A 21,575-nucleotide genomic window follows, 5' to 3' on the forward strand; every position below is an offset into this window, starting at 1 on the left:
ATCTTGTGATGCTGGCCAAGCTTCCCTACACACCGCACATTTTTAAAGATCAGTTTAACAAAGGTTGCATGAGAAATGTCAATTCCTGGAAATAAAAATTACCTTTCTTCCAGAGCCAAGTCTGTGAGCAGTCCCATAGCTGAGTTGGCCTCCTTATCCGAGAAATCAAGAAATGACACCAGGGCTTCCAAAAATCTGCAAAAAATCCATACAACCTCAGAGCGGGCTGTCCTCCAGCTGAGAGCCTCCCCAACAAGGAGACCTTGCAAAGAGACCAGGAAGAAGTCTGTGTTTGGGTCAAAGAAGCCGAAAGGGTGGCCTCGCTCTTTCCACCTAGGAAGCCCAGATCCCTGGCCACCCCATAGACAGAGACACTCTCCAACAGGAATGGCTCTGCAACTCAATGTTAATTCCCAGAGGGCTGAACAGTTTTAACCAAAGTTCATTGACTATCAGATGTCAACTGGGGAGGAATCTCTAGTGCCTCTGCCATGTGACTCTGGCTCAGCCAAGTTCAGTCACATAAGTGACATCTAAGTGGCATGCTTACTAATCTGCTGATGACTAAAGTGGGAGGGAGGGCCCCCTAATGAGGTGGGGGGGTGCAATTAGGATTCAACAAGATTTTGACAGGCTGCTGAATACATCAGATGAAATGGAATAGGGTTAAATTCAAAGTCCTCCACTTAAAGCTGGAAATTCTATCTAAGTGATAAAATTGGGAGACCGGGGGTATGCCTGGTTCATACCAAAAAGACTTAAGGGCTTTCAGCCAATTGCAAACTTAGTATGAGCCAACAGTCTGATGCTGTTGCCCAGAAAAGCTAACGCAATCCTCGGCTGTCCTAGCAGACTGACTGGCACCACCGGGAGTCATCTGTCTGTCCAGCCCACCCATCCTAAGCACCTGCAGTGTGCTGAGTGCTGTGCTTAGTACAGGGGCGCAGTCTTGGGGTCTGCGTGTGTTGGGTGGTGTGTTAGCAGTGGATGCATAAGAAGCGGGCATGAGGTCTAGAAGGGGTCTAGAAGTCAAATCATCCGAAGGATGGTCAAGGAAACCAGGATGCTTAATCTGGACAAGATCAGAGTCTTCAGTGTCACAAGCACCAGAGTGGACGCTCTGGTGTATTCCTTGGGCCTTCAATAGACCAAACCAAGGCCTCCGCGTAGGGAGCAGGGAATGGGCCAGGCAGTTTGTGTCTGGTGTAAGGAGATAACTTTGTATCACTCAGAACTTTTCTTGGAACAGGAGGAGTTGGTCTGGGAGGGGAGCTCTGCATCCTTTCACTGGCTGGGGAAGAACCCGTCATTAGCTGTTATCGCGCCCATCCTAATCAAATGGAGAAAAGCATAATGGTAATGCTGGAATCTTTCTTGGAGGGCATCACGCCCAGGCCATAGTGGGGTACCCTACAGGGGACATGGGCACTGGGTGAGGCAGGACTGGACTGTTTCTGTGGTCCTGGGTGACTCCAAGCTGCTGCAAATCCCCACTTCCTTCCGGGGTGCTCTAGTGTTCCTGTTCTCAGAAATCATGTATTTTGCTGTTAGTTCAGATTCTTCCTTCACCAATTAAATCTGTTTTCTTCAGTCTTGAGGATGAATGCTAATGAACCTGAAATGTACAGAAGAGGAGCTGGCCATCTTAGATCATCTTGGTGTTTGTCTTAGGAGACATGAACAACGAGGCTTCCTCTCCATGTGAAGAAACATATATCCTGTTTCTTTACTATGTCAGGCGCTGTTTGCTGGCTAATCCCACAGACACCCCACTATTCCCCCTCTATCCTGCCTGACTCGAATACAGAAGCTGGAATCACTGTCCCCACCAGGGGCGGCATGTGACACAGTCCTGAGTGAACGGAAATAAGCAGTAGCTTCTCTTGATAAAAGGGACAGATCCAGCTGCTGGTAACCTGTCTTAATAAGGGATATGATACTTGGAGCTGCAGCAGCCTCTTGAGACCATGAGGGAGAGATCAAGAGGAGGTCGGAGACCTTGACCCTGATATCATTAAGCCACGGAACTGGCTGTGGCCATCTGTAGTCTTTTCTGTTCTGTGAGACAAACAAGACCATCTTCTCCCGATTAAGTATTCTGTAAAACGCAGCAGAAAACATGGGACTGGCACGCACATTATCTCTTCTCTTAAGCTTCCTCACGAGTCTACAATACAAATGAGACACCAGAGCTGGTCAAGGTTAAGCAGCCTTCCTAGGCCACCTACATAGAAGGCGGCAAGCAGAGGATCTGAGCTCATGACTGCTTGCATCGAAAAATCCAGGGCTTTCCACAAAGTGGCACTGGCCTTCTCTGGATTCCTGTCAGTACTCATTTGTCCTCTCCACTTCTCACATAGGAAAAAGCATTTTAAGAGGGAAGGGGTATGCGTGCTTCTCTGGGAGGTCACGGGACCTGTGTGCAGCCTCGTCCTGCACCAAACCATCTCCCTCCATTTCAGAGAACACAATCCACCTCTTTCTGGTTTAATCTGAGATGGACATTAACGAGAAGAGTGGGCACGAAGGTAATCAGCAGAGGTGTCTCTGACAGTCTGGAGACAAGGAGGGACTGCGGGAGGTGCTCAGAAATGCCAATCTCCAAAACACTGGAAAAATTCAAATGAAAACTCAAGCAATCAAAGACAACTGTGGGGGGAAGCAGGGAGGAAGCTTAGGGCTACCGCAGCTATACTTACTCAGAGAGGCCAAAACCAAATGAAAAACCATGAGGAAGGCATTGAGGAAAGGACTGCAGTCATTTAAAACATGAAATGTGCTTTTGAGGCTTTAACTCTAACAATCTATCTGCTCCTGTGGCCTGAGCTTTGGGGGGCGGCCAAGCCTCTCTGCTCACAAGTCACAGGGGCCACGGCAGTGCTGAGAGGGGGAGGGCCGCAGTCAAGGCTCAGCAAGCACCCTGTCCTGAGCACGACAGACCTCCCTGCTCCATGGGACAGGTGCCAGAGGTCTCCGCTTGGCACAGAAAAGATCTGCCAGGATTTCTAATTGGGCTGCTTCTCTTGGTGGGAACAGAAGCAGGAGCTGGCCTTCAGGGCCTGGGAGAGAGCAGGGTGAGACTGCCTGGTGATGTGCTGCAGATGCTCCCTTCCCATCTGTGAAATGGGCTCATAACACTTATCTTGTCTCCTTCTCAGGCTCAGAGGAGGTAGAAGAGTGAAGAGAATCGGAAGCTAACTTGTTTTTAGACTGTGTATGAAACACGTGTAAAGCCAGCAGTGATCCTTGCTACTGCTTCTGCCGGGTTGAGCCCCACGAAATTGCCAACATGTAATTCTTTTGATATAAAAACATGATAATTTCACACACAGAAACTAATAATATTGCGACTAAGAGCACTGGAAGGAATTGCTGGCGTTCGGTAAATTTTTTATGAAGCGCCCTCAGGGAAGAGGCACATCCCATTTCCCCGGTTGTACACCTCGGAAATCCTGACGTACGAGAATGTTCCAGGTGTGTTTTATTTATTGATACTCTACCTTGCTCTAGAAAGGCTTTAAGAACATGCCAACTCAGAGAGTGTCACCTCAAACAGGAATGAAAGAAGCAGCATGAGGGCAGCAGGAGGGCAGAAACAGACGGAGGCCGACGGGGCAGAAGCGAATGACCCAGTTGAGACAGATTCTCAGGCTGGGCTTGGAAGGGCTGCCATTTACACTGTCTGTGACATCTGTGACAGGGAAGCCGGTCAGAGAAGGGAAACTGCCCACAGGCACCAAGTTCACATGGGAGCTCGTCCCAGAGGTCTTCCCGAGGGAGGCCTCCTTCCACAGGCTCTTTCTGATTTTGACCCTTAATGAAGTCTGATGGCACCTCTAGGGTCCTCCAACACTAGAAGGGGTACGGGCAAGTGTTAACTTGGCAGGTGACCATCTGAGAAGCCCCAGGGCAGCTCCTACTGGCAGAGTCCTACCGGGTCAGGTCAAGGTGGCTGATGATCAGGCCTCGTCCGTGGTCCGTCTGCGTGAGCTGCAGGAGCAGGGCCAGGCTCTGCTGGCGGACGGTCAGAGCCCTGGCGGCCAGCAAGGAAGGCAGCAGCCGGCCCAGGTCTGGGCTCTCCAGCAGTAGGCGCTGGTTTTCCTCTGCAAGATAAGGGACGAGCACCTCATGCAATGACAGCGGGTAAACCACTCATCTCTCCCACCATTTCCCACTAGGACACCCAGCCCTCCTCTGCCCTTGTTTGAGCGGCGGGGTAATAAACGTCAGAGCACGAGCTCTAGAACCAGGCTGCTGGGCCCTGGCGACATGTGCACGATCGTGGCTGAGTCGCGAACCCCTGTGGCCCTCAGCTTCCTCCTGAGTGAAACGAGGAAGACGGCTGGTGTGTTAGCAGGGCTCAGGGAGCGACGATAAGCCGGTGCTTCGAACAGGGGCTGGCTCACAGGCGGGGGCCATGTAGCATTACTCTTGGCAAAGGCTCCTTGGTGTGTGGGATTTGGAACATGAGGAAAGGGACCAAAATTGGCTTAACTGTAGATGCCTTTAGGCTGTCAGTTTTCATACACGGGCCAGAGAAAGCCTTGAGTTCCTTCTAGAAAACTAGAAATCACGTGAGACCACACATGGAGAGAGCATACCCTCCCCTTCCTAGATGTCAGCTACTTCCAAGGTGGTGGCACTGGCTCTGTCCGCTCCCCTCTCGTTCCTTGTCTAAGCAGGGACCTGAGTACATTTGAGAGGACGGAGAGGGATGGGCTGGAGTAGGAGACTCAGCCAGGAAAGAGAGCGAGTTTGTGTAGCTGATCTATTTTCTTCTGCTGGAAAAGGAGCTCATTGTAGTCTACGGCCATACCACCCTGAACGCGCCCGATCTCGTCTGATCTCGGAAGCTAAGCAGGGTCAGGCCTGGTTAGTACTTGGATGGAAAAGGAGCTCATTGTAAATAAGCCAAGTAACACAGGAGTATAAAGCTGACCGTGAAGGTCTCCTCCTCTTGTGGCCCTTCTGGGTAAGCTCATTCCTTAAAGGAGCCCCCTCCCCCCCGCCTCCTGTGACACTACTGTTAGAAATATAAGCCACCTACCCTGTTTTGACTTCTCTCTCCCACTCAGCAGCGTATCACGGACACAGTCCCCTGTCTGTAACTTTGTAAGCATCCCTGTGTCCTTTAGAAAAGCTTCTTTGCATCCACTGAGTTGATGCACTTGGCTTTCGCGGATCCGACAGAGTGTGTGTGTCCCTGTCTGTGTCTGACTCTGTTCTTGTGTTAGAGAAAAACGTGACCCTCAGGTTCACAGAAACTGAAGTCGGCGCAGGCTGAGGAAATCAGAGCTGCCAGGAGGGAGGGCCAGGTCTGGTTCACACCGAAGAAACACTCAGCCACCAAGCCCTGCCTGCCTCCCTGTCATGTGTGTGTGGGGGTGTGGGATCGCCACCCCAGGTGTAGAATGCCACAGGGCGGCAGGGCGCCTTGATAGTGGCTCTCGTCTGAGCCCAGGTCCCTTCAGGAAAGAGTCGCCCTCATTCTCCAGTCCTCCGGAACTTAAGAGGACTCCCTCACTCTACTAAATCATGGGGAAAAGTCATATCATCTCATATTCAGCCTGTTCTAGTTTACCAATTGTCTCCCCCGGCTCTATGGCCGGCTTCCCACAGCAGCCCTAAGGAAAGGAGACCCAGCTAGCATCTCTCCCATTTTCAGTGTTTTCCGTCCTAGGTCAGGCCTCTCCCTATGAAAACATGCCTTTTTAAAAATGAAGGATATACTTATAATTTTTATTTATATTTACTACTTTACAAAAGGAGTCAGAAACCTCGTGCAAAAACTTCATGAACCCCAGAAGATGCTAATATGTGGACAGGCAAATAAATGTGAACAAGTCGATAAACATCGTGTAGTATTTACTGTCCCAGTATTACACTGATCAGCAGCACAAGTAAGACGGCAGCAGGGACCACTGTTAAGTCTCCCAATGCTGAGATGGGTACTGCGGTCAGCAAAAAAGGAATGGTATTTTTCGATGGGCAGGACAGGAACAGCTTTGTCCACTGTATTGCCCATGTGTGAGCAGACATCAAGCATCTGCAAAGCGCCAGGTGAGGAAACCGCTCCTTCGGCGGACGGTGACTACGCCCACCGTCAAGGCAGCTGTAAGGGACAGAGACACGGCTGAAGTGCAGGCTGTGCTTCTGATCCCGAGGCTCTCCCTGGGGGAAGGGCCGGATGGACATCACCTCCCTTGGGCCCGGCCTGTTGGGGGAGATGGTCCTGCCTGCGCACGTGCATCCCCAGTGCAGGAAGAGGAGGCGGCGACGGCCCGTGCTTACCGTTCCCTGTGCACACTGCTTGCCAGAGCCTGAGGACACACACGCACACCATCTCTTCCGCTGCATCTTTTTCTGCTGTGGAAAAGCACCTAGAACAGACGAAGAATGGCAACAGGAAAACTGGAAAGTCGCCCTGATCCTCTTGGCTGGCTTTCGTCCGCTTCCTGACTCCTCCAATGTGGGCAATGTTCTAACGAGGAGCCGCTGGTCACCGGGACCTGGGGTCTGGGCAGCACGGGTCTGAGCGCTCTGGCACAGGGGTCCAGGCCGAGGAGCTGGGGCTGCAGGGAGGGAGGCTGCTGAGCCGGGGCCATGGGCAATGGCTGCGTGGTGACATGAACGGTGGCAGGCCAGCAGCCTACTGAAGGCTCACAGGCCTCCACACACACCCAAACGTGTGCTGGTGGCCCCGACCCACACTAGTGTTCTCCTAGCCTGAGGAGCTGCACCCAAACCACTGAACTACAAAATAAAATAAAACTGAATTTAGCGATCCACCTCCTTTCCTATGGGTCTTTCTTCAGATAAAATTACAAATGGGACGAGCCAGGACTCAGCAGATCTCATTTCTTGATGTGATCAGCAAATTCCAAGAGAGGAGAGAACAAATGGCAATCTTGCCCTTTTGGGAAGTGAAAAAATGGTCACTTCTCTGACTTGGCAGTGCCTGGTGGAAGCCCAAGGGAGTGCAGCCGAGGTTAACTGTGGCCAAACTCAAACCAGGCTCCGCCCGTGTGACCAGGGATACTTCACGGAGAGCTGAGAACGGTTCATCCTTCCTTGCGTTACTGCTGATGGCCTCTATAAACACCCCTACCTTCTCAGGACCGCATTCTCGCTGATGAGACGGAATCCGTTGTGTGTCCTGAATAAAGTTTGTTCCGTGCCTGGAATGAATTCATAAAAACCGCATTGGATTTCGGAACCGTCTGGCTGATGTCTGGCCAAAACAGAGCCAGCTGATGATGAGAAACCCACTATGGAATGTCAAGGTCACCAAATTCACAGACTGGGCAGAAATAAATACCTGTACGTTCTGAAACCTACAGCTGTCATCGGCCACTTCTAGCCTCAGGGAGGGGGACCTCCTGTTCTGAGAAGGGGGGCTGGGCCTGGGTGCCCCTGTCGGTTATCTGACAACACGTCACTGTCATCTTTAGAGAGTCTCTAGGAGCTGCTTAACTTCTGGGAAGAGCATATCCATCTGTTCTTAAATATGTATTTTGAAGCTGTTTCTAGGCTCTAGAGAGGAACCTGTACTCTCTAAGAAATCAGTGGAGGGTGTATTTGAGCGCCTCCCCCATCACACACTACAGGGAGGTCCGAGATCCCATCTCTGTGCCCAGGGCATCCTGTCACTGAGTACAGAAGTGGCCGAAGCTCTGGCGTGATGTCTACAAGCACCGCTGAAAGAGGACAGCAAGGCTCTCGCCAGCAGCAGATATTAGCGCATTTGCTCTGGAATGACCTCCGCATCCTGAGAAGCCGTTACATGTAACTGGGGTGAACCTTATGGTCTGTCTTAGAAAATTCTGCCTTCCGTTCCTCCGTGGTTGGGGGGAGATGTGTGAGGGTGGGAGATGGTGTTGTTGGGGGGTCTATGGGGAAACCCAGAAGGTGTGCAGGTATATGGACAGCGTGAGGAGGATGGGTGAGGGGTGCTTAGGTGAGGCATGTGCGTATGTGAGGTAAATACGTGTGGTGAGTATGTGCCCGGGGTGTGGTTTGTGGGCGTGTGTCTTGTGTTGTTGTGTATCTGGGGGTGTGGGCCGCCTATGCTCTGAGCGCACGCATGCTCTGCGGGGGGAGGGCGCCAGGGTGGGGGTGTTTCTCCCGTGGCCTGCTCAGTCCTGACACTACAGCAGACCTGCAGCATTTGTGGAAGGAAGGGGTATAGGGATTCTCCGCCTCCTCGGGGCTGACCTTCACCCTGCCCTTTTATGCTGACTATATTCACAAGGCCACACGCGTCTCTGGCTTACAGTCCTTCATCATTTCAGTCAGGATTTCAATCCCTCCTGCATAGAACAAGGGGGTCTGATCGGGCTTGCACAGTGTCTCCAGGAGATTTCTGACGGTCACGGCCGTGTTCTTTCCCGCATCCAGCAATCTGTGGGCTTCCTTCTCTTGAAGGTCTGCTTTCTCCCGGAGATTCACTTGATTCAGGTAATCTGTGAGATGAGAAGGGAAAGAAAAGAAGAGAAACAAACAGAGACCGCAGAGTAGCCTTTGTGAAGGACAGGAGGTTGAGAGGCGTGAAGTGTTGACGATCATTCAAACCTGGCTTCAGCAGGGAACATTTTAGGAAGGATGTCCAGCCTATACCCAGAATTTTAAACCATCTTCGGGATTCAAGGACAACATTATGCCCTACCTCGAAGGCTCTAAGGGACGATGGTGTAGAAAGGAGGAAGGCAAAGGTCTGAGTGGGAGAACAGAGAGGGAAGAGGAGCGGACAGCGGGCAAACAGGGAGGGCTTGATGTGGCTCTGAGGTCAAGTGCAGAGAAGGTATGGGAGGCACCTCAGGGCCAGAGCACAAAGCGAAAGTGCAATTCAAAGGTAGGACAGCAGTAGGAACAGCCTCACCTTTCACCTGGGCCTGCAGTTGGGGGTTTATTTCTGAGATCTTCTGATAACACTCTCTAGCCTGGAAAAAAAGAGACAAGACCTTGAAGAGTAGTCAGGGGGTGAAGGTGATTATAAGAAAGACACCAGGCACCACAGGGCTGGGCTTCATTATTTCCTCCTGGCCTCCTCCTACTCCCAGCGTAGGAGGCAGGCATGGGAACGCAGCATGCGGTTGGCATTTTGTCTAAGCTTCTCTGGTTCTGTGGGGCAAGAGGCGTTCTTGCAGAACTTGGTAAAAAAAAAAAAAAAAAAAAAAAAAATAGTGTTGTCAGGTCCAGCTGTGATGGAAAAATATTCAGTCCCGAATTTCATGGATTGTGCCTGGCTGGTAGAGGAATAATCCTGAGGTGATTGCAAAATTTAGAAATTTTGCTTGCACCGAAAGAGGACAGGAGGCTACTTGTCAGATATGCCCACAAGGAGCAGGGAGAGAAATGAAGATGGAGACACTGTTGACAGAGACTTTTGGGAACAGGAAAAGAGAAGTGTCTACTTATACACACAGGGCTGCAAAGAGAGTCCCTAAGGGGTCCACTCACTGGCCATGTAAGACTTGCAAGAAAACCTAAGAGTGAGGGCCTCTCCCTGAGGAGACTGCCGGAAAGTTTCTGGGAAAAAAAAGGGAAGACTGCAGCTCGTAGGGCATGTTAGTAGGTTTTGGGCAGTACTGTCTCAGGGGTATGAAGAATTCTACCCAGTCACTGAGAAAAACAAGCACAGAAGAAAATGGGCTCTGAGCTGTCTTGAAAGCTCCAGGCTCATCCAGAAGATCAGGATTAAGAAATGAATGGAAGAGAAAACATGACATAAAACAGACTGGTGTCACGGGACAGAGGTATGCAGAGCAAACATGGTAACTGCTATAGACTGTGTCCCCCCCAAACTTCTATGTTGAAACCTAACCCCAATGTGACGTTCTTGGAGGTGGGGCTTCTGGGAGGTGATTAGGTCATCAGGGTGCAGTTCTCTTGAGTGAGACTTGTGTCCTTATCAAAGAGACCCCAGGGACCTCTCTTTAGCCTTCTGGCTGTGTATGAACAGGAAGCGGTTCTCAACACACACCAGCCTGCTGGTGTCTTCATCTTGGACTTTCCAACCTCCTGAACTGTGAGAATTAAAATGTTTGCTGTTTAAGCCACCTGGTGTCTGGTAGTTTTTAGGGTAGCCCAAAAGGATGAGGGCAGTGAACCTGTATGCAACTTCTTTGGAACCCCAGATCTAGTCCACCAGCAACTCCTGTTGGCTTCTCTGTTGGTATATATCTGGAATCCCAACATTTCCCACCACCTCCCTCAACACCAACCTGGTTCGAGCCATCATTACACCTCACTTGGAAAGTCTATTGTAATAGCCTTCTAACTAGTTCTCTGTTCTTTGCTTACTATGTCAAGATATATTCTCAATGCAGCAGTGAAAATATGAGTCACATCAATGTGACCTTGAAAATATGAGTCACATCATTTCATTCCCTCACTCAAAACCCTCCAATGGCTCCCAGCTCACTCAGAGTAAAAGCCAAAGTACTTCCAAAGCCTGTGAGGCTGCAGGGAATCAGTCCCCTCCCGTACTGCCATCGTCTGCCTGACCTCACCGCCTGTCACTCTGCTCTAGCTGACCCTCTGACTGGACCACTCCTACGTGACTTGCTCACCTCACTCCCTCCCTTCCTGCAGGGAGGCCTTCCCTGACAGCTCTATATAAAACTGACCTCACCTTTGCTGCTTCCTGATTTCATTTTCTCAATAACACTTTTCACGAACCAACATACTACACACCTACTTAAGTGGTTCCTGTCTCCCAGCCACTGCTACTCCAGAATGTAACTTCTATTAAGTCAAGGATTTTGCCTGGTTTGCTACAGTACTCTGATGTCTAGGGCAGTGCCAGAAATGTAGAAAGTATGCATACTTATTTGCTGAGTGAATTAGTTACCTGAGTGAATGAATAAGTGGATAGAATTTGGTGGAGAGGGGAGGGTTCTACTATTTGACCTTAGTACAATAGGCCTGTATTACTTTTAGATTTAAATCCACCAAAAAATAATCTTTGAATGTATAATAGGAGGCAATTAAAAAAAATAGTGTCTTATCAGTGGAAAGATATTCCATGTTCATGGATTAGAAAGCTTAATATTATTAAGATGGCAATACTCCCTAAATTGACCTACAGATTTAATGAAATCCCCATTGAAATTCCATCTGGCTTCTTTGCAGAAATTGACAAGCTGATCCTAAAATTTGTATGGTAATTCAAGGGACCTAGGATAACTAAAACAATCTTGAAAAGGTAGAGCAAAGTTAGGTGAGGTCAAGAGCTCTTCTAAAGTAAGGGTTTCTGGTTTGTCTCCTGATTGAGTCTCATTAAATGGAAGTGAAGACCGGCAAGGATTATTAATTAATTTGATACAGAGCTTGCTTGTGCATCCAGGCTCCTCACAGGCTTCAATTAGTTTGGCCATAGAGGTACAGAAAAGTTCTCACTGTCAACCCTAATGGCTGTCCTGACAACCCGCGTTCTGCCTTCTCTCTACTTAGCTGGCCCTCACTCTTAGGTTTTCTTGCAAGTCTTACATGGCCAGTGAGTGGACCCCTTAGGGACTCTCTTTGCAGCCCTGTGTGTATAAGTAGACACTTCTCTTTTCCTGTTCCCAAAAGTCTCTGTCAACAGTGTCTCCATCTTCATTTCTGGTACTTCCATTTTACTTCCTCATTTCAAAATTTACTACAAAGCTATAGGACTCAGGACAATGTGGGATAGACATAAGAACAGACATATCAATCAATGGAATAAAACTGAGAGTCCAGGAATAAACACATGCATTTATGATCAACTGATTTTTGACAAAGGTACCAAAATTATTCAATGGGAGACAGAACAGTCATTTTAACAAACGGTGCTGGGCACACTGAATATCCACATACAAAAGAATGAAATTACAGCCCTTTCTCACACCATAAAAATTAACTCAAAGTGGTTCGGAGATCTAAATATAAGAGCTAAAGCCATACAGAGAATCAGACACAGAAGTAAATCTTGGATTAGACAATGATTTCTTAGATATGACACCAAAAATATAAGCAATCACAGGAAAAAAATAAATAATTTAGCCTTCATCAAAATTAAACAATTTTTTTTGTGTTACAAAGGACACAGTCAAGAAAGTGAAAGGACAACATAGAGAGTGAAAGAAAATATTTGAAAATCACTTGTTGAATAAGGGGCCTGCATATAAAGTACTGTTTACTTAATATAAAAATGCAAATAACCGAGTAAAAATAAAATATAAAAATGCAAATAACCTAAAAAATAGGCAAAGGATCTGAAGAGACCTTTCTCCAAAGAGGATATACAAAGGGCCAACAAGCCACAAGAAAACAGACTCCACATAATTAGCCATCAAGGAAATGCAAATCCAAACAAGGAGTTAAGCTTCTCACACACTAGGATGGCTGTAATCAAGAAGAGATAAGAGTATCGCTCAGGATGTCGAGAAACTGAAAGCACATACGGCTGATGGGCATGAAAATGGTGTAGCCACTTGGGGAAACCCTCTGGCAGGTCCTCCGAAGGTTAAACACACGATTACCATAGGCCTCAGCAGTCCCTCGTACATCCTCAGGTGGACTGTGCACATATCTCCACACAAAACCTTGTACGTGGATATTCATAATAGCCCTCATGTTCGCCAACCGAGGAAGGGTTAAATAAAATGTAGATTATCGATACAATGGAATATTACCCAGCAATAAAAGGAACAAGGTACTGTTAGATGCTACAACATGGAGGACCCCTAAAACATTACACTAAGTGAAAGAGAGAGCCACAAAAGACAGCATGTCGTATAATTCTACTTATAAGAAGAGTCTAGAACACACAGAGGTTGATTAGCAGATGCCCGGGTTGAGGGGGGGTGGAAAGAAGGGGAGTACTACCAGTGGGAATAGGGCTTTTTGGGGGACAAAAATGTTCTAAAGCTGAGTGCGGTGAGGGCTGCACGTCTCTGAATACAGGAAAACCCACTGAACTGTGTATTTCCCGCAAATGAACTGTTTGGTGTGTGAATCGGGGATCTCAACAAAGCTGCTCTTAACAATACAGAACAGCTTAGTGCGTAAATACAGCTACATGGTTACTCTGGGGTGATGAGATTAGGAGTGAATTTTGTGTTAGTCTCTCCAGAGACGCTCTTCCCGGGGCCAACAGAACACTGGTCCGAGACACTGCAGAAGGGATTCTCGGGCAGGTGGGGCTGTCCTGGAGGACACCCAATGTCCTTCCCAACTCAAAGACTGTAAGAGCCACCTCAGAAAATCCTAGAAGGTGGCCTAGTATCTAATTCGCTTTGGAGGAATGTGGTTCTTCTCTGAGGAGATCTGAGGCCTTGCTCTGTGATCGCGTGTTCGCTCCTCTCAGCACTTACCACACTGTAGTTCTTCAGGGCCAGGTGGGCTTTTCCCATGTGGAAATAGGCTTTTGTGCATTTTTCATCACACTGCATAAAAGAGAATGACTGATCAGATGTTTCAGAAGGTCTGAAGTCATGAGCCACTCCCCTAACTGCCCAGCTAAGTAGAGAGAAGGCAGAACGCGGGCTGTCAGGACAGCCATTAGGGTTGACAGTGAGAACTTTTCTGTACCTCTATGGCCAAACTAATTGAAGCCTGTGAGGAGCCTGGATGCACAAGCAAGCTCTGTATCAAATTAATTAATAATCCTTGCCGGTCTTCACTTCCATTTAATGAGACTCAATCAGGAGACAAACCAGAAACCCTTACTTTAGAAGAGCTCTTGACCTCACCCAAACATTAGAATCACTGGGGATGCTTATCAGAACCCGCGAGGCCACGCTGAACCCTGTGCCCGTTAAAAATTATCTTCTGGGGTAGGGCCCAGGCAGCAATAATTTTGTAAGCCCCCCAGGAAAGGCAGGCATGCAGGCAGGCTTGAGGACCGCTGGTTTATTAGAAGAGATGATGTCCACTCTGGGTCAACAGCTGAGGTGACCGTGACGTCTTAGTGGGCCTAGCAAGTTCCTCCCCTGAAATAAACCGCATGCATATCCCGAGAACTTATGTTCTTGTCACTTGATCAGGAGGAAGCCCCCATCAGAAGGCAGGATCGGAACTTATGTGAGGCCACGGCCTTTGCACAGGGGCCCCTGCACCTGCCTACCCCTAATTATTACAACTCTGGAGAGATGGACTGACTTGGAACAAAGATGCCAACTACAACTTATAACATCCAGTTAATTAGTCGAACCCTTTTATGTGTGAGGCATTGTGCCAAGGATACCCTCCCCGGGGCCTAGAGTGCAAGTTGAAGATTCTAAACACTCCTGGGTGAATTCCTGGCTGGCTTCTCCCCAGAAGTGGGACATGGGCCTGAAGAGCAGCCGTCCATTTCAGAGCAAAGGGGATGACTGAAAGAAATGACAGGCAGTGACAGAAGAGGCAGAGGGGACTGTTGTATGTGGAGAGGCCTTCACAGGTGCGTCCTCGTGAGCATCTTTTCCTGACGTGCTGCCAAGGGAAAGGCAGTGATGACAAGAGGACCGCATCATCCAGTCCTTGCCAGGCGGTTCGTACGGGTTATCTCCGATTCGCCTTCTAACAGCTCTGTGGAGTCCACGCGATCATTATCCCCATCGTACAGGTGAGGAAACTAGAGGCTGGAGCGGCAGGGGTGGGGTTTAAAATCTGGCCATCTGACTCCAGGTCCCAGAGGCCTCGAACTACAGCAACTGTTCCTCAGAAAAGTGCTCTAGAAGTTGAGGAGAGGGAAATCCACGGTGAGGCAGCATGGCTTCACAAAGGGCGGGCAGATGAGGCATTTGAGCTGGGTCTTCCCGGCTATGAAGAGGTGAAGAGAGAAGGAAGGAGGGAGCATGGGCAGAGCAAGGCCGGGGGATGGGAGAGGACAGGGGGCTTCCGGCCAGGCCGAGGGCAAGCATCGGGGTAGGGGTGGGTCCGGCTGGAAGGGGTGAGCCAGACAGTTGTTCCACACGGAGGCCCTGGATGCCAGCCTGGGGGAGGGCGGTGAACAGCAGGGCGCACAGGAAAGTTGCTCTGAAGGCAGCGTGCAGAGCCAACTCGAGGCGGGAGAGGCAGGGGGACAAGTGAGAGAAGCAAGGCAGTCGCACGGAATGAGGGGTGAGCCTCAGTGTGGTGGCGGGGCGAGGCAAGCGCGGATGCCAGAGCTGGGTCACAGACAGTCGCTAAAGGAGGACGACGGGGAGGAGGATGTCAGGTCACAGGTTTGGGTCCGGTACCCGAAGACAACGTGTGTCATTAACAGAAAGAGGTTAAGTCAGGGCAGGGGGCAGGGAAGGTGGAGGGGAGGAGGGAGACGCAGCGTGGTTCCAGTGGGCCCAGACAGTCAAATGGGGGCCTGCGGGAGGCAGCTGATGTGCACCCCTGGGGCCCCGGGAGGTGGAGACAGGGAAGGGGGTCTGAGGGCCAGCTGGACCCCGGAGAGGAGACGAGAGCTCCGAGGGAGAAGCTGTAGAGAGAAGGCATGCAGGGAGCCGGGGAGTGAGCCCTGGAGAATCCGCAAACGATGAGGTCAAGAGGGCAAGAAGGGAATGGGCCAAGGGAAAGGAAAGGCCAGAGCAGAGGCCCATGAAAGTCAAACGCCCACTGGTCCTTCGTGGGCAGAGCATCGGGTTACGCTGGGGGCAGCACAAGCCGGTGGTCTCAGAGCCCTGTCCGAGCCACTGTGCGTCACGGTGAGGGGGCATCGCTGGGACTCGGCCCCCCTCGGATGCTGACGCAGGGGGCCTGGATGGATGTCTCACTGCCTGACCTGTCTCCTCAGGTAACGGGTAAACACTCACAAAGGCTTTCTCAGGTGAACCCCAGAACCCCTTAAAAGGAGTCCTGTTTTCAGAGAAAGATGGATTATGTCGTGCAGAGAGAGCTCTGCCCACAAAGGAAGATTCTGATCCTAACTGAAGCCAGCTTCGCCGCCTTAGCTTCCCTGACGAGGAGCATCAGTCTTGAAATACCATCGCATGAGCTTGTCTCCACGCATTCAAAAGTGTCAAAAATATTAAATTGGCATGAAAGTACGAAGACTATTAATAACGAATACACTGACGTGCGTTATTGATGTATTACTTTTAAAAAGAGTGAAACTTCTACATCACGGCTTTGACACAGAGCCAACCATTGCTAGTGTCGAGAGCTCCTTCTGCATTTTCCCCTATGGCTCCAACTTGTTACCCAAGCCTCTTCGACAGGGAGCCTCACCGGCATCTCACAAGACTGGCTGCCAAGTATCAGAGCTCTCGAACGTCAGCTTTGTTGGGCCTCCTTTGCTTTGGTGTCGTTAATTATTACATTGTGCTTCATTTAACAACTGGGACTAGGCCAGTGGGTTATCCTAATCCGCATGAAACAGCATGACCTCCTCTTGGTCCTTTTCAGATCAGAACAGATACTCCTGGACGCCGTACCAGGAGCTCTGGTTTCTCCCACAGAAGGAACAAGGTCCACACGCAGGGCTGTGGGCTTTCAGGATCCAGTGGAGAAGCTGTACAGGGCAGGCAATGTAGAGCACTGGCTTACGTTTCGACCAACGTTAGCTACATGATTCTGCACAGCTTACTTAATCTCTGAGGCTCGGTTTCCTTGCCAGAAAAACAAGGATAATTGTGGTACTGAAGAGAACAGACTAGCACGTCGTAAGGCTTGTGGCCAGCATGCAGCAAACCGTGGCTTGCGCTGTAATCGTGGGAAAACGCCCTTGCCTCTCTCTTCTCTTACAGAATGGTGGTAGAGAACACAGCAGATCACATCAAGTGACAAAGCAGGTGGGGGGCCTATGTTGGGGCTGTGAAGAGCCCGATCTCATGGGCTGGGGCAGTTGTTGTAGCTTTAAGAATGTAACGATGTGATGAGACGGGATTTGTGGACATTCTGTGTCTCCTAAGGGATAAAGAAATCACGCACCCCATATGTCCATTTTGGAATTTTTTATAGACCATTATTAGTAAAGGTGAGTTTCCAGTTCAGCCCAGTTTCCCTTGCTCACCCTCTCAGGAGGGAATAAGGAAGGAGGGGTGGCCCGAATGCTGTGAACGGTGAGCCCTTGCAGTGCAAACCCTGAAAACGCAGCACGAACAGCTACTTCTCCGCAGTCCTCACTATGAGCTCGGTCGCCGTGACCTTCACAGCTACGCCACGGGCCCCCACTAGAGATAAGGAAGGTCGGGGCCGGACAGCAGAGCTCAGACCCCGGCCTGCCACAAACCACTGGCCACTCTCCCGCATTCACTTCAGGACCCAGACCCCCGGCGAGCCCAACTCCGTCCCGTGGAAGAGGATCCCTTCTTACCTTCAGAGCCCACTCGCAATCCACGACTGCCTTTTGGTAGTCCCCGAGTTTTAGATAAGCCTAAAATGACACAAAGGGCTATATTTATATGTAATTCTGCGGCAACCTGCGGGAAGGTTACCGAAGCCCAGGGCTGGCGACCATGGACAGCCGGTACTGCTGCCAGACCTAAAGGGGCAGGACGAGCCACAGACTAACGGGAGAGGACAGCTTTGTGAACGGCACTGCTGAGCGGGAGCTGGGGCCTTTAGGAGAGTTGCAGGTGAGAGAATGAGTGCCCTCACTCTCACTTTCTTCCTTCCTTCTGATCTCACTGGCTGAGTCCAAACGCAAGTTAGGGAGCCGGGAAGTCAGGGGACAGGTCCACGGAGGTCAGTCCCCCAGGGCACAGAAGGATCTGGAAAGGCCAAAGAAAATACCTAGCACATTAAATCCCTCTACAAAGGAAGAGCTGGCTTCTAGGGTCTATCTCACTGCGGATGTTCCAGAAGGAAATCAGATGACAAAGGGAATCAAAAAGATGACAGTAAGCGTTGGAGAGAGTGCTGAAAAATCCGAACCCGCAGACACAGCTGGTGGGAGCGTAGAGTGGTGTGGCCACTGTGGTAGACAGTCTGGCGGTTCTTGAAAGAGTTAAACACAGAGCAGCCCTATGATCAAGCCACTCTTCGGGGCACACATACGCGCACATAAAAACTTCTGGGCAAATGCTCACAGCAGCATTATTCACAAAAGCCAAAAACAGAAACAGTTCAAACGTCCATCAACTGATGAATGGATAAATAAGACAGGGTCCATCCTGCAGTGGTGTATTAGTTGGTCATAAAAAGGAACGAAGCACGGGTAAACCCTACAACATGGGTGAGCCTGGGAAGCATGTTGCAAGAAAGAAGCCAGACAAAAGGAAAAATTCCGCATGACTTCATTTATATGAAATGTCCCGGACAGGCAAATGTATGGAGACAGAAAGTCGATTCGTGGTTGCCTAAGACTGAGGGTAGGGGTGAACGAGGACTGGGGGAAGGTGGCACCACTTAAAGTGTATGCGGTTTCTTTTTGGGATCGTGAAAATGTTTTAGAACCGGTTATGGCAACGGTTGCACAGCTCTGTGAATATACTAAAAAAAAAAAAAATGAATTGTATATTTAAATGGGCGAAATGCATGTTATGTCAATTGCATCTCAATAAAGTGGTTACTCAAAAAAGATAAAGTTCTGCTTCCTTCCTCATAAGTACAGCAAGAAGAAAGCAAAATGGGTGATGGGCTGACATTTAAGAGTCAGACCATCACTACGATCCATCGGTGCCAAAAGCTCTGGGGACCTTTTTTGGGATCCCCTAGAGTGGGGTGGACATCTTGAAAATCAAGACTTGACTCCGGATGCTGGGATCCACCCAATCTACACTGAAGGCCTCATGGCACAGAAAGTAAGGGAGGGCTGTGTCCCAGCAAACGCACTGGCTACTCCACTTCCGAATGAATGACTGGTCACAATAGGCGGTGAATAACGTATCAAGTTGAACTAAACAGGCTTTAAGCGCTCTTCTGTTGGAAAGTTCTCGGGAAGCGGCAATGATCACACCTGGTGTAAAAAAGGAAAACGAGGCACCTGGAGGATAAGAGGTTTTCCCAGAGTCCTCATCAGTCACCCCACCTAGAGCTGATTCATGTGTAGGTTTGCCCCTGAGCAAAACTGTCCCAGGGCAGGGTGACATTCTTACCTGTAACTCTGCAGGGATATTTACATGATCAAGCCAATCACAGGGTCAGTGTGGTGACTCATGAGGGATGTAAGCATTCATCCCAACCGAGGAGGGAGCTGGCACTAGTGGGCTAACCAAGTCCAAGTCCTTCCAAGAAAGGAAAGCTGCCCTGTGGTGCTTTCATTAACTCAGGTTCTGTACTAATTGAAGAGGACGATGTTTTGAACTGTCTGGTCCATAAAGCACCATCCTTTCCCTCGGGGCTTGGGGTTTCATTTGAAAGTCAGAGGATGTGAGGAGGAGACTAGCATCCTTTTAGGCAAACGGAGCCACAATTTCGTGACATTGTTATTCAGGAGACATACAGACTGAAAATGCATACGTGGGCTTCAACAGTTTCTCTACACAGCCTTTACTTATTCTTTTCTTTTTTCCTTTTTCTTTTTTTAAGGCTTGGATTCAACACCCTATAAATTCCCTATTCTCTTCTGCTTTTCCACATTTTAAAAAGAACTGTTTTTCAAATGGCAATTAAATGCCTGATTTTTCTAAATTACACCAGCAATCTATTGATCATAACATTAACCCCAGGAGAAAAACAGAGCGATGAAAGGGTAGTTTTTTTCCTCTAGCAAGTAGCAACACTCAATTCACAGGGTCCTTATTAAGTGTTTTCTAATGCTGCATGCAAACAGGGGAGGCATTTTAAAAATAGTCAATGGTGATTTGGTGGTTCGTAACACCAGGCAGCACATTTTGTATTTATTTGTCTCTGAATAAGCTTTCTCTTCGGGAAAGCTGGGAAGAATTACTCTCCCAAAGCTTTTCACTACATTTAGCTTATTTTTATCCACACCCGTTCCTTTCTTTTTTTTTTTTTTTAAGATTTTATTTTATTTATGTGTCAGAGAGAGAAAGCACAAGCAGGTGGAGTAGCAGGCAGAGGGAGAAGCAGGCATCCTGCTGAGCAATAAGCCTCGTGTGGGACTCGATCCCAGACTCTGGGATCACAACCTAAACCAAAGGCAGATGCTTAACCGACTGAGCCATTCAGGTGTCCCTATCCACACCCATTCTTTTTTTTTTTTTTTTTTAAAGATTTTATTTATTTATTTGACAGACAGAGATCACAAGTAGGCAGAGAGACAGGCAGAGAGAGAGAGAGGAAGAAGCAGGCTCCCTGATGAGCAGAGAGCTGGATGCGGGGCTCGATCCCAGGACCCTGGGATCATGACCTGAGCGGAAGGCAGAGGCTTTAACCCACTGAGCCACCCAGGCGCGCCTCCACACCCATTCTTAATGTGATTCTCCAGAACCTAATCAAAGTGCTGCTGAAACTTGAGTACAGTAAAAATGTAACTAATTTAGATGGGTTGGGGTACAGGCCATCTGAATTAGATATAAGTCTGAATTACATAACATTTTAAAAGCAAGTCAGTTTTACTACTTTCAAATAACTTCAAAGTAACAAGACTGAAAAAGCATCAATAGGTAAATGTTTTGGAGACCAAATCTGGTAAAAAGTAAAAAAACGAATTATTATTATTATGTTAATTTCTTGCATTTGAACGCTTCTTTCAAAGTGTCAAAAGAAACTTAATTCCCTTAAATAGACTTATTGTTCCCCCAGTGTTATGTAACTTAACAAGAATTTATTAATCATCTATTATAAATAAAGCATGGGGAGGGGAAGTCAATGGAAAGTTTAGAATCTCATTAGGGTGATGACGTGTACACCGCTAGGCCAACCTCTGGACATTTGATTTACCGATTTCTTAACTCCACTAGATTTTTCTCCAGAAACAGGGCCAAGTAAGTGGCGCTCAACTCTAGTCTGATTTACCCAAACCGCTGAACTATTGAGGTTACTCTGTGCTTGGATTTATTTATCATTAAATCACCATCACTCCCTGGACTTTTTGGCCTCCAAACGTCCAGTTTCTTGCTTTCGACATTCTTCCTCAAACTCCCACAGCAGGACATCCTTGATCCCAAGTTACAGAAATTGGTGCTGATGAGGGCTCCTCCCGTCAATGACACGGTGTCAAGTGCAGCTTGCACAGGTCCTGCTGACATCTTCTGACCATCAGATAATCATGCCCAAGGAGCTGCCACTTTTCCAGGTCTAAGCAACAGGGAGCTTGGCCACACACAGGCTCAAGGGCTTTTAACGATAAGGCCATACGTGATGTTTTGTTGCACCTGAGAACTATCAACCTCGTCCCTTCATTAACTAGGAGATTATAAACAACTGCGTGATGGTTTTGACCTGGTGTTCCACGAAATTGAGCTTCTCTGTAATATAAAATGGAGAGATGAGGGAGTTCGGAAACTCAGCATTTCTGAGAAACTGGGTCTAAGCCCATCAGCTGTCCAGCCGACCTGGGGCACGGAATCTTACTTCTACAGGGACCGATACAATGAGTAAGCCTACCAGCAATGGGGTCTGGCCAAACCCAGCGACAGCAGGAGCAGTTCTCAGAGGTGGTTTCCTTCACGCTTTGCCCTCAGTGATGTGTGCGAGCTGACTCAGACCACGCACAGGGCTGGTTGTGCGCAGCTCTTCCCAAGTCCTCCTCCCACCACTGCAAGTTGGTGGCTTGAAACTGGACCGTG

The 21,575-nt window shown here is 48.9% G+C and overlaps 1 protein-coding gene across 6 annotated transcripts in view; it reads right to left on the reverse strand.

Annotated features, from left to right (window-relative positions):
• Window positions 1-21,575, reverse strand: part of TTC12 (tetratricopeptide repeat domain 12) — a 44,051-nt gene that overhangs the window by 10,789 nt on the left and 11,687 nt on the right. For all 6 annotated transcript variants that reach the window (XM_059416832.1, XM_059416840.1, XM_059416813.1 and 3 more), the window contains 8 exons: window positions 17,255-17,314; window positions 13,341-13,412; window positions 8,879-8,939; window positions 8,274-8,462; window positions 7,109-7,178; window positions 6,292-6,380; window positions 3,935-4,103; window positions 103-195 (listed from right to left, as the gene is read on the reverse strand). In XM_059416832.1, the coding sequence (XP_059272815.1) occupies window positions 103-195; window positions 3,935-4,103; window positions 6,292-6,380; window positions 7,109-7,178; window positions 8,274-8,462; window positions 8,879-8,939; window positions 13,341-13,412; window positions 17,255-17,314 (803 nt within the window). The remainder of the gene's footprint in view (window positions 1-102; window positions 196-3,934; window positions 4,104-6,291; window positions 6,381-7,108; window positions 7,179-8,273; window positions 8,463-8,878; window positions 8,940-13,340; window positions 13,413-17,254; window positions 17,315-21,575) is intronic.

The sequence above is a fragment of the Mustela nigripes genome, chromosome 1 (assembly GCF_022355385.1).
Source record: "Mustela nigripes isolate SB6536 chromosome 1, MUSNIG.SB6536, whole genome shotgun sequence".
Taxonomy (NCBI): Eukaryota; Metazoa; Chordata; class Mammalia; order Carnivora; family Mustelidae; genus Mustela; species Mustela nigripes.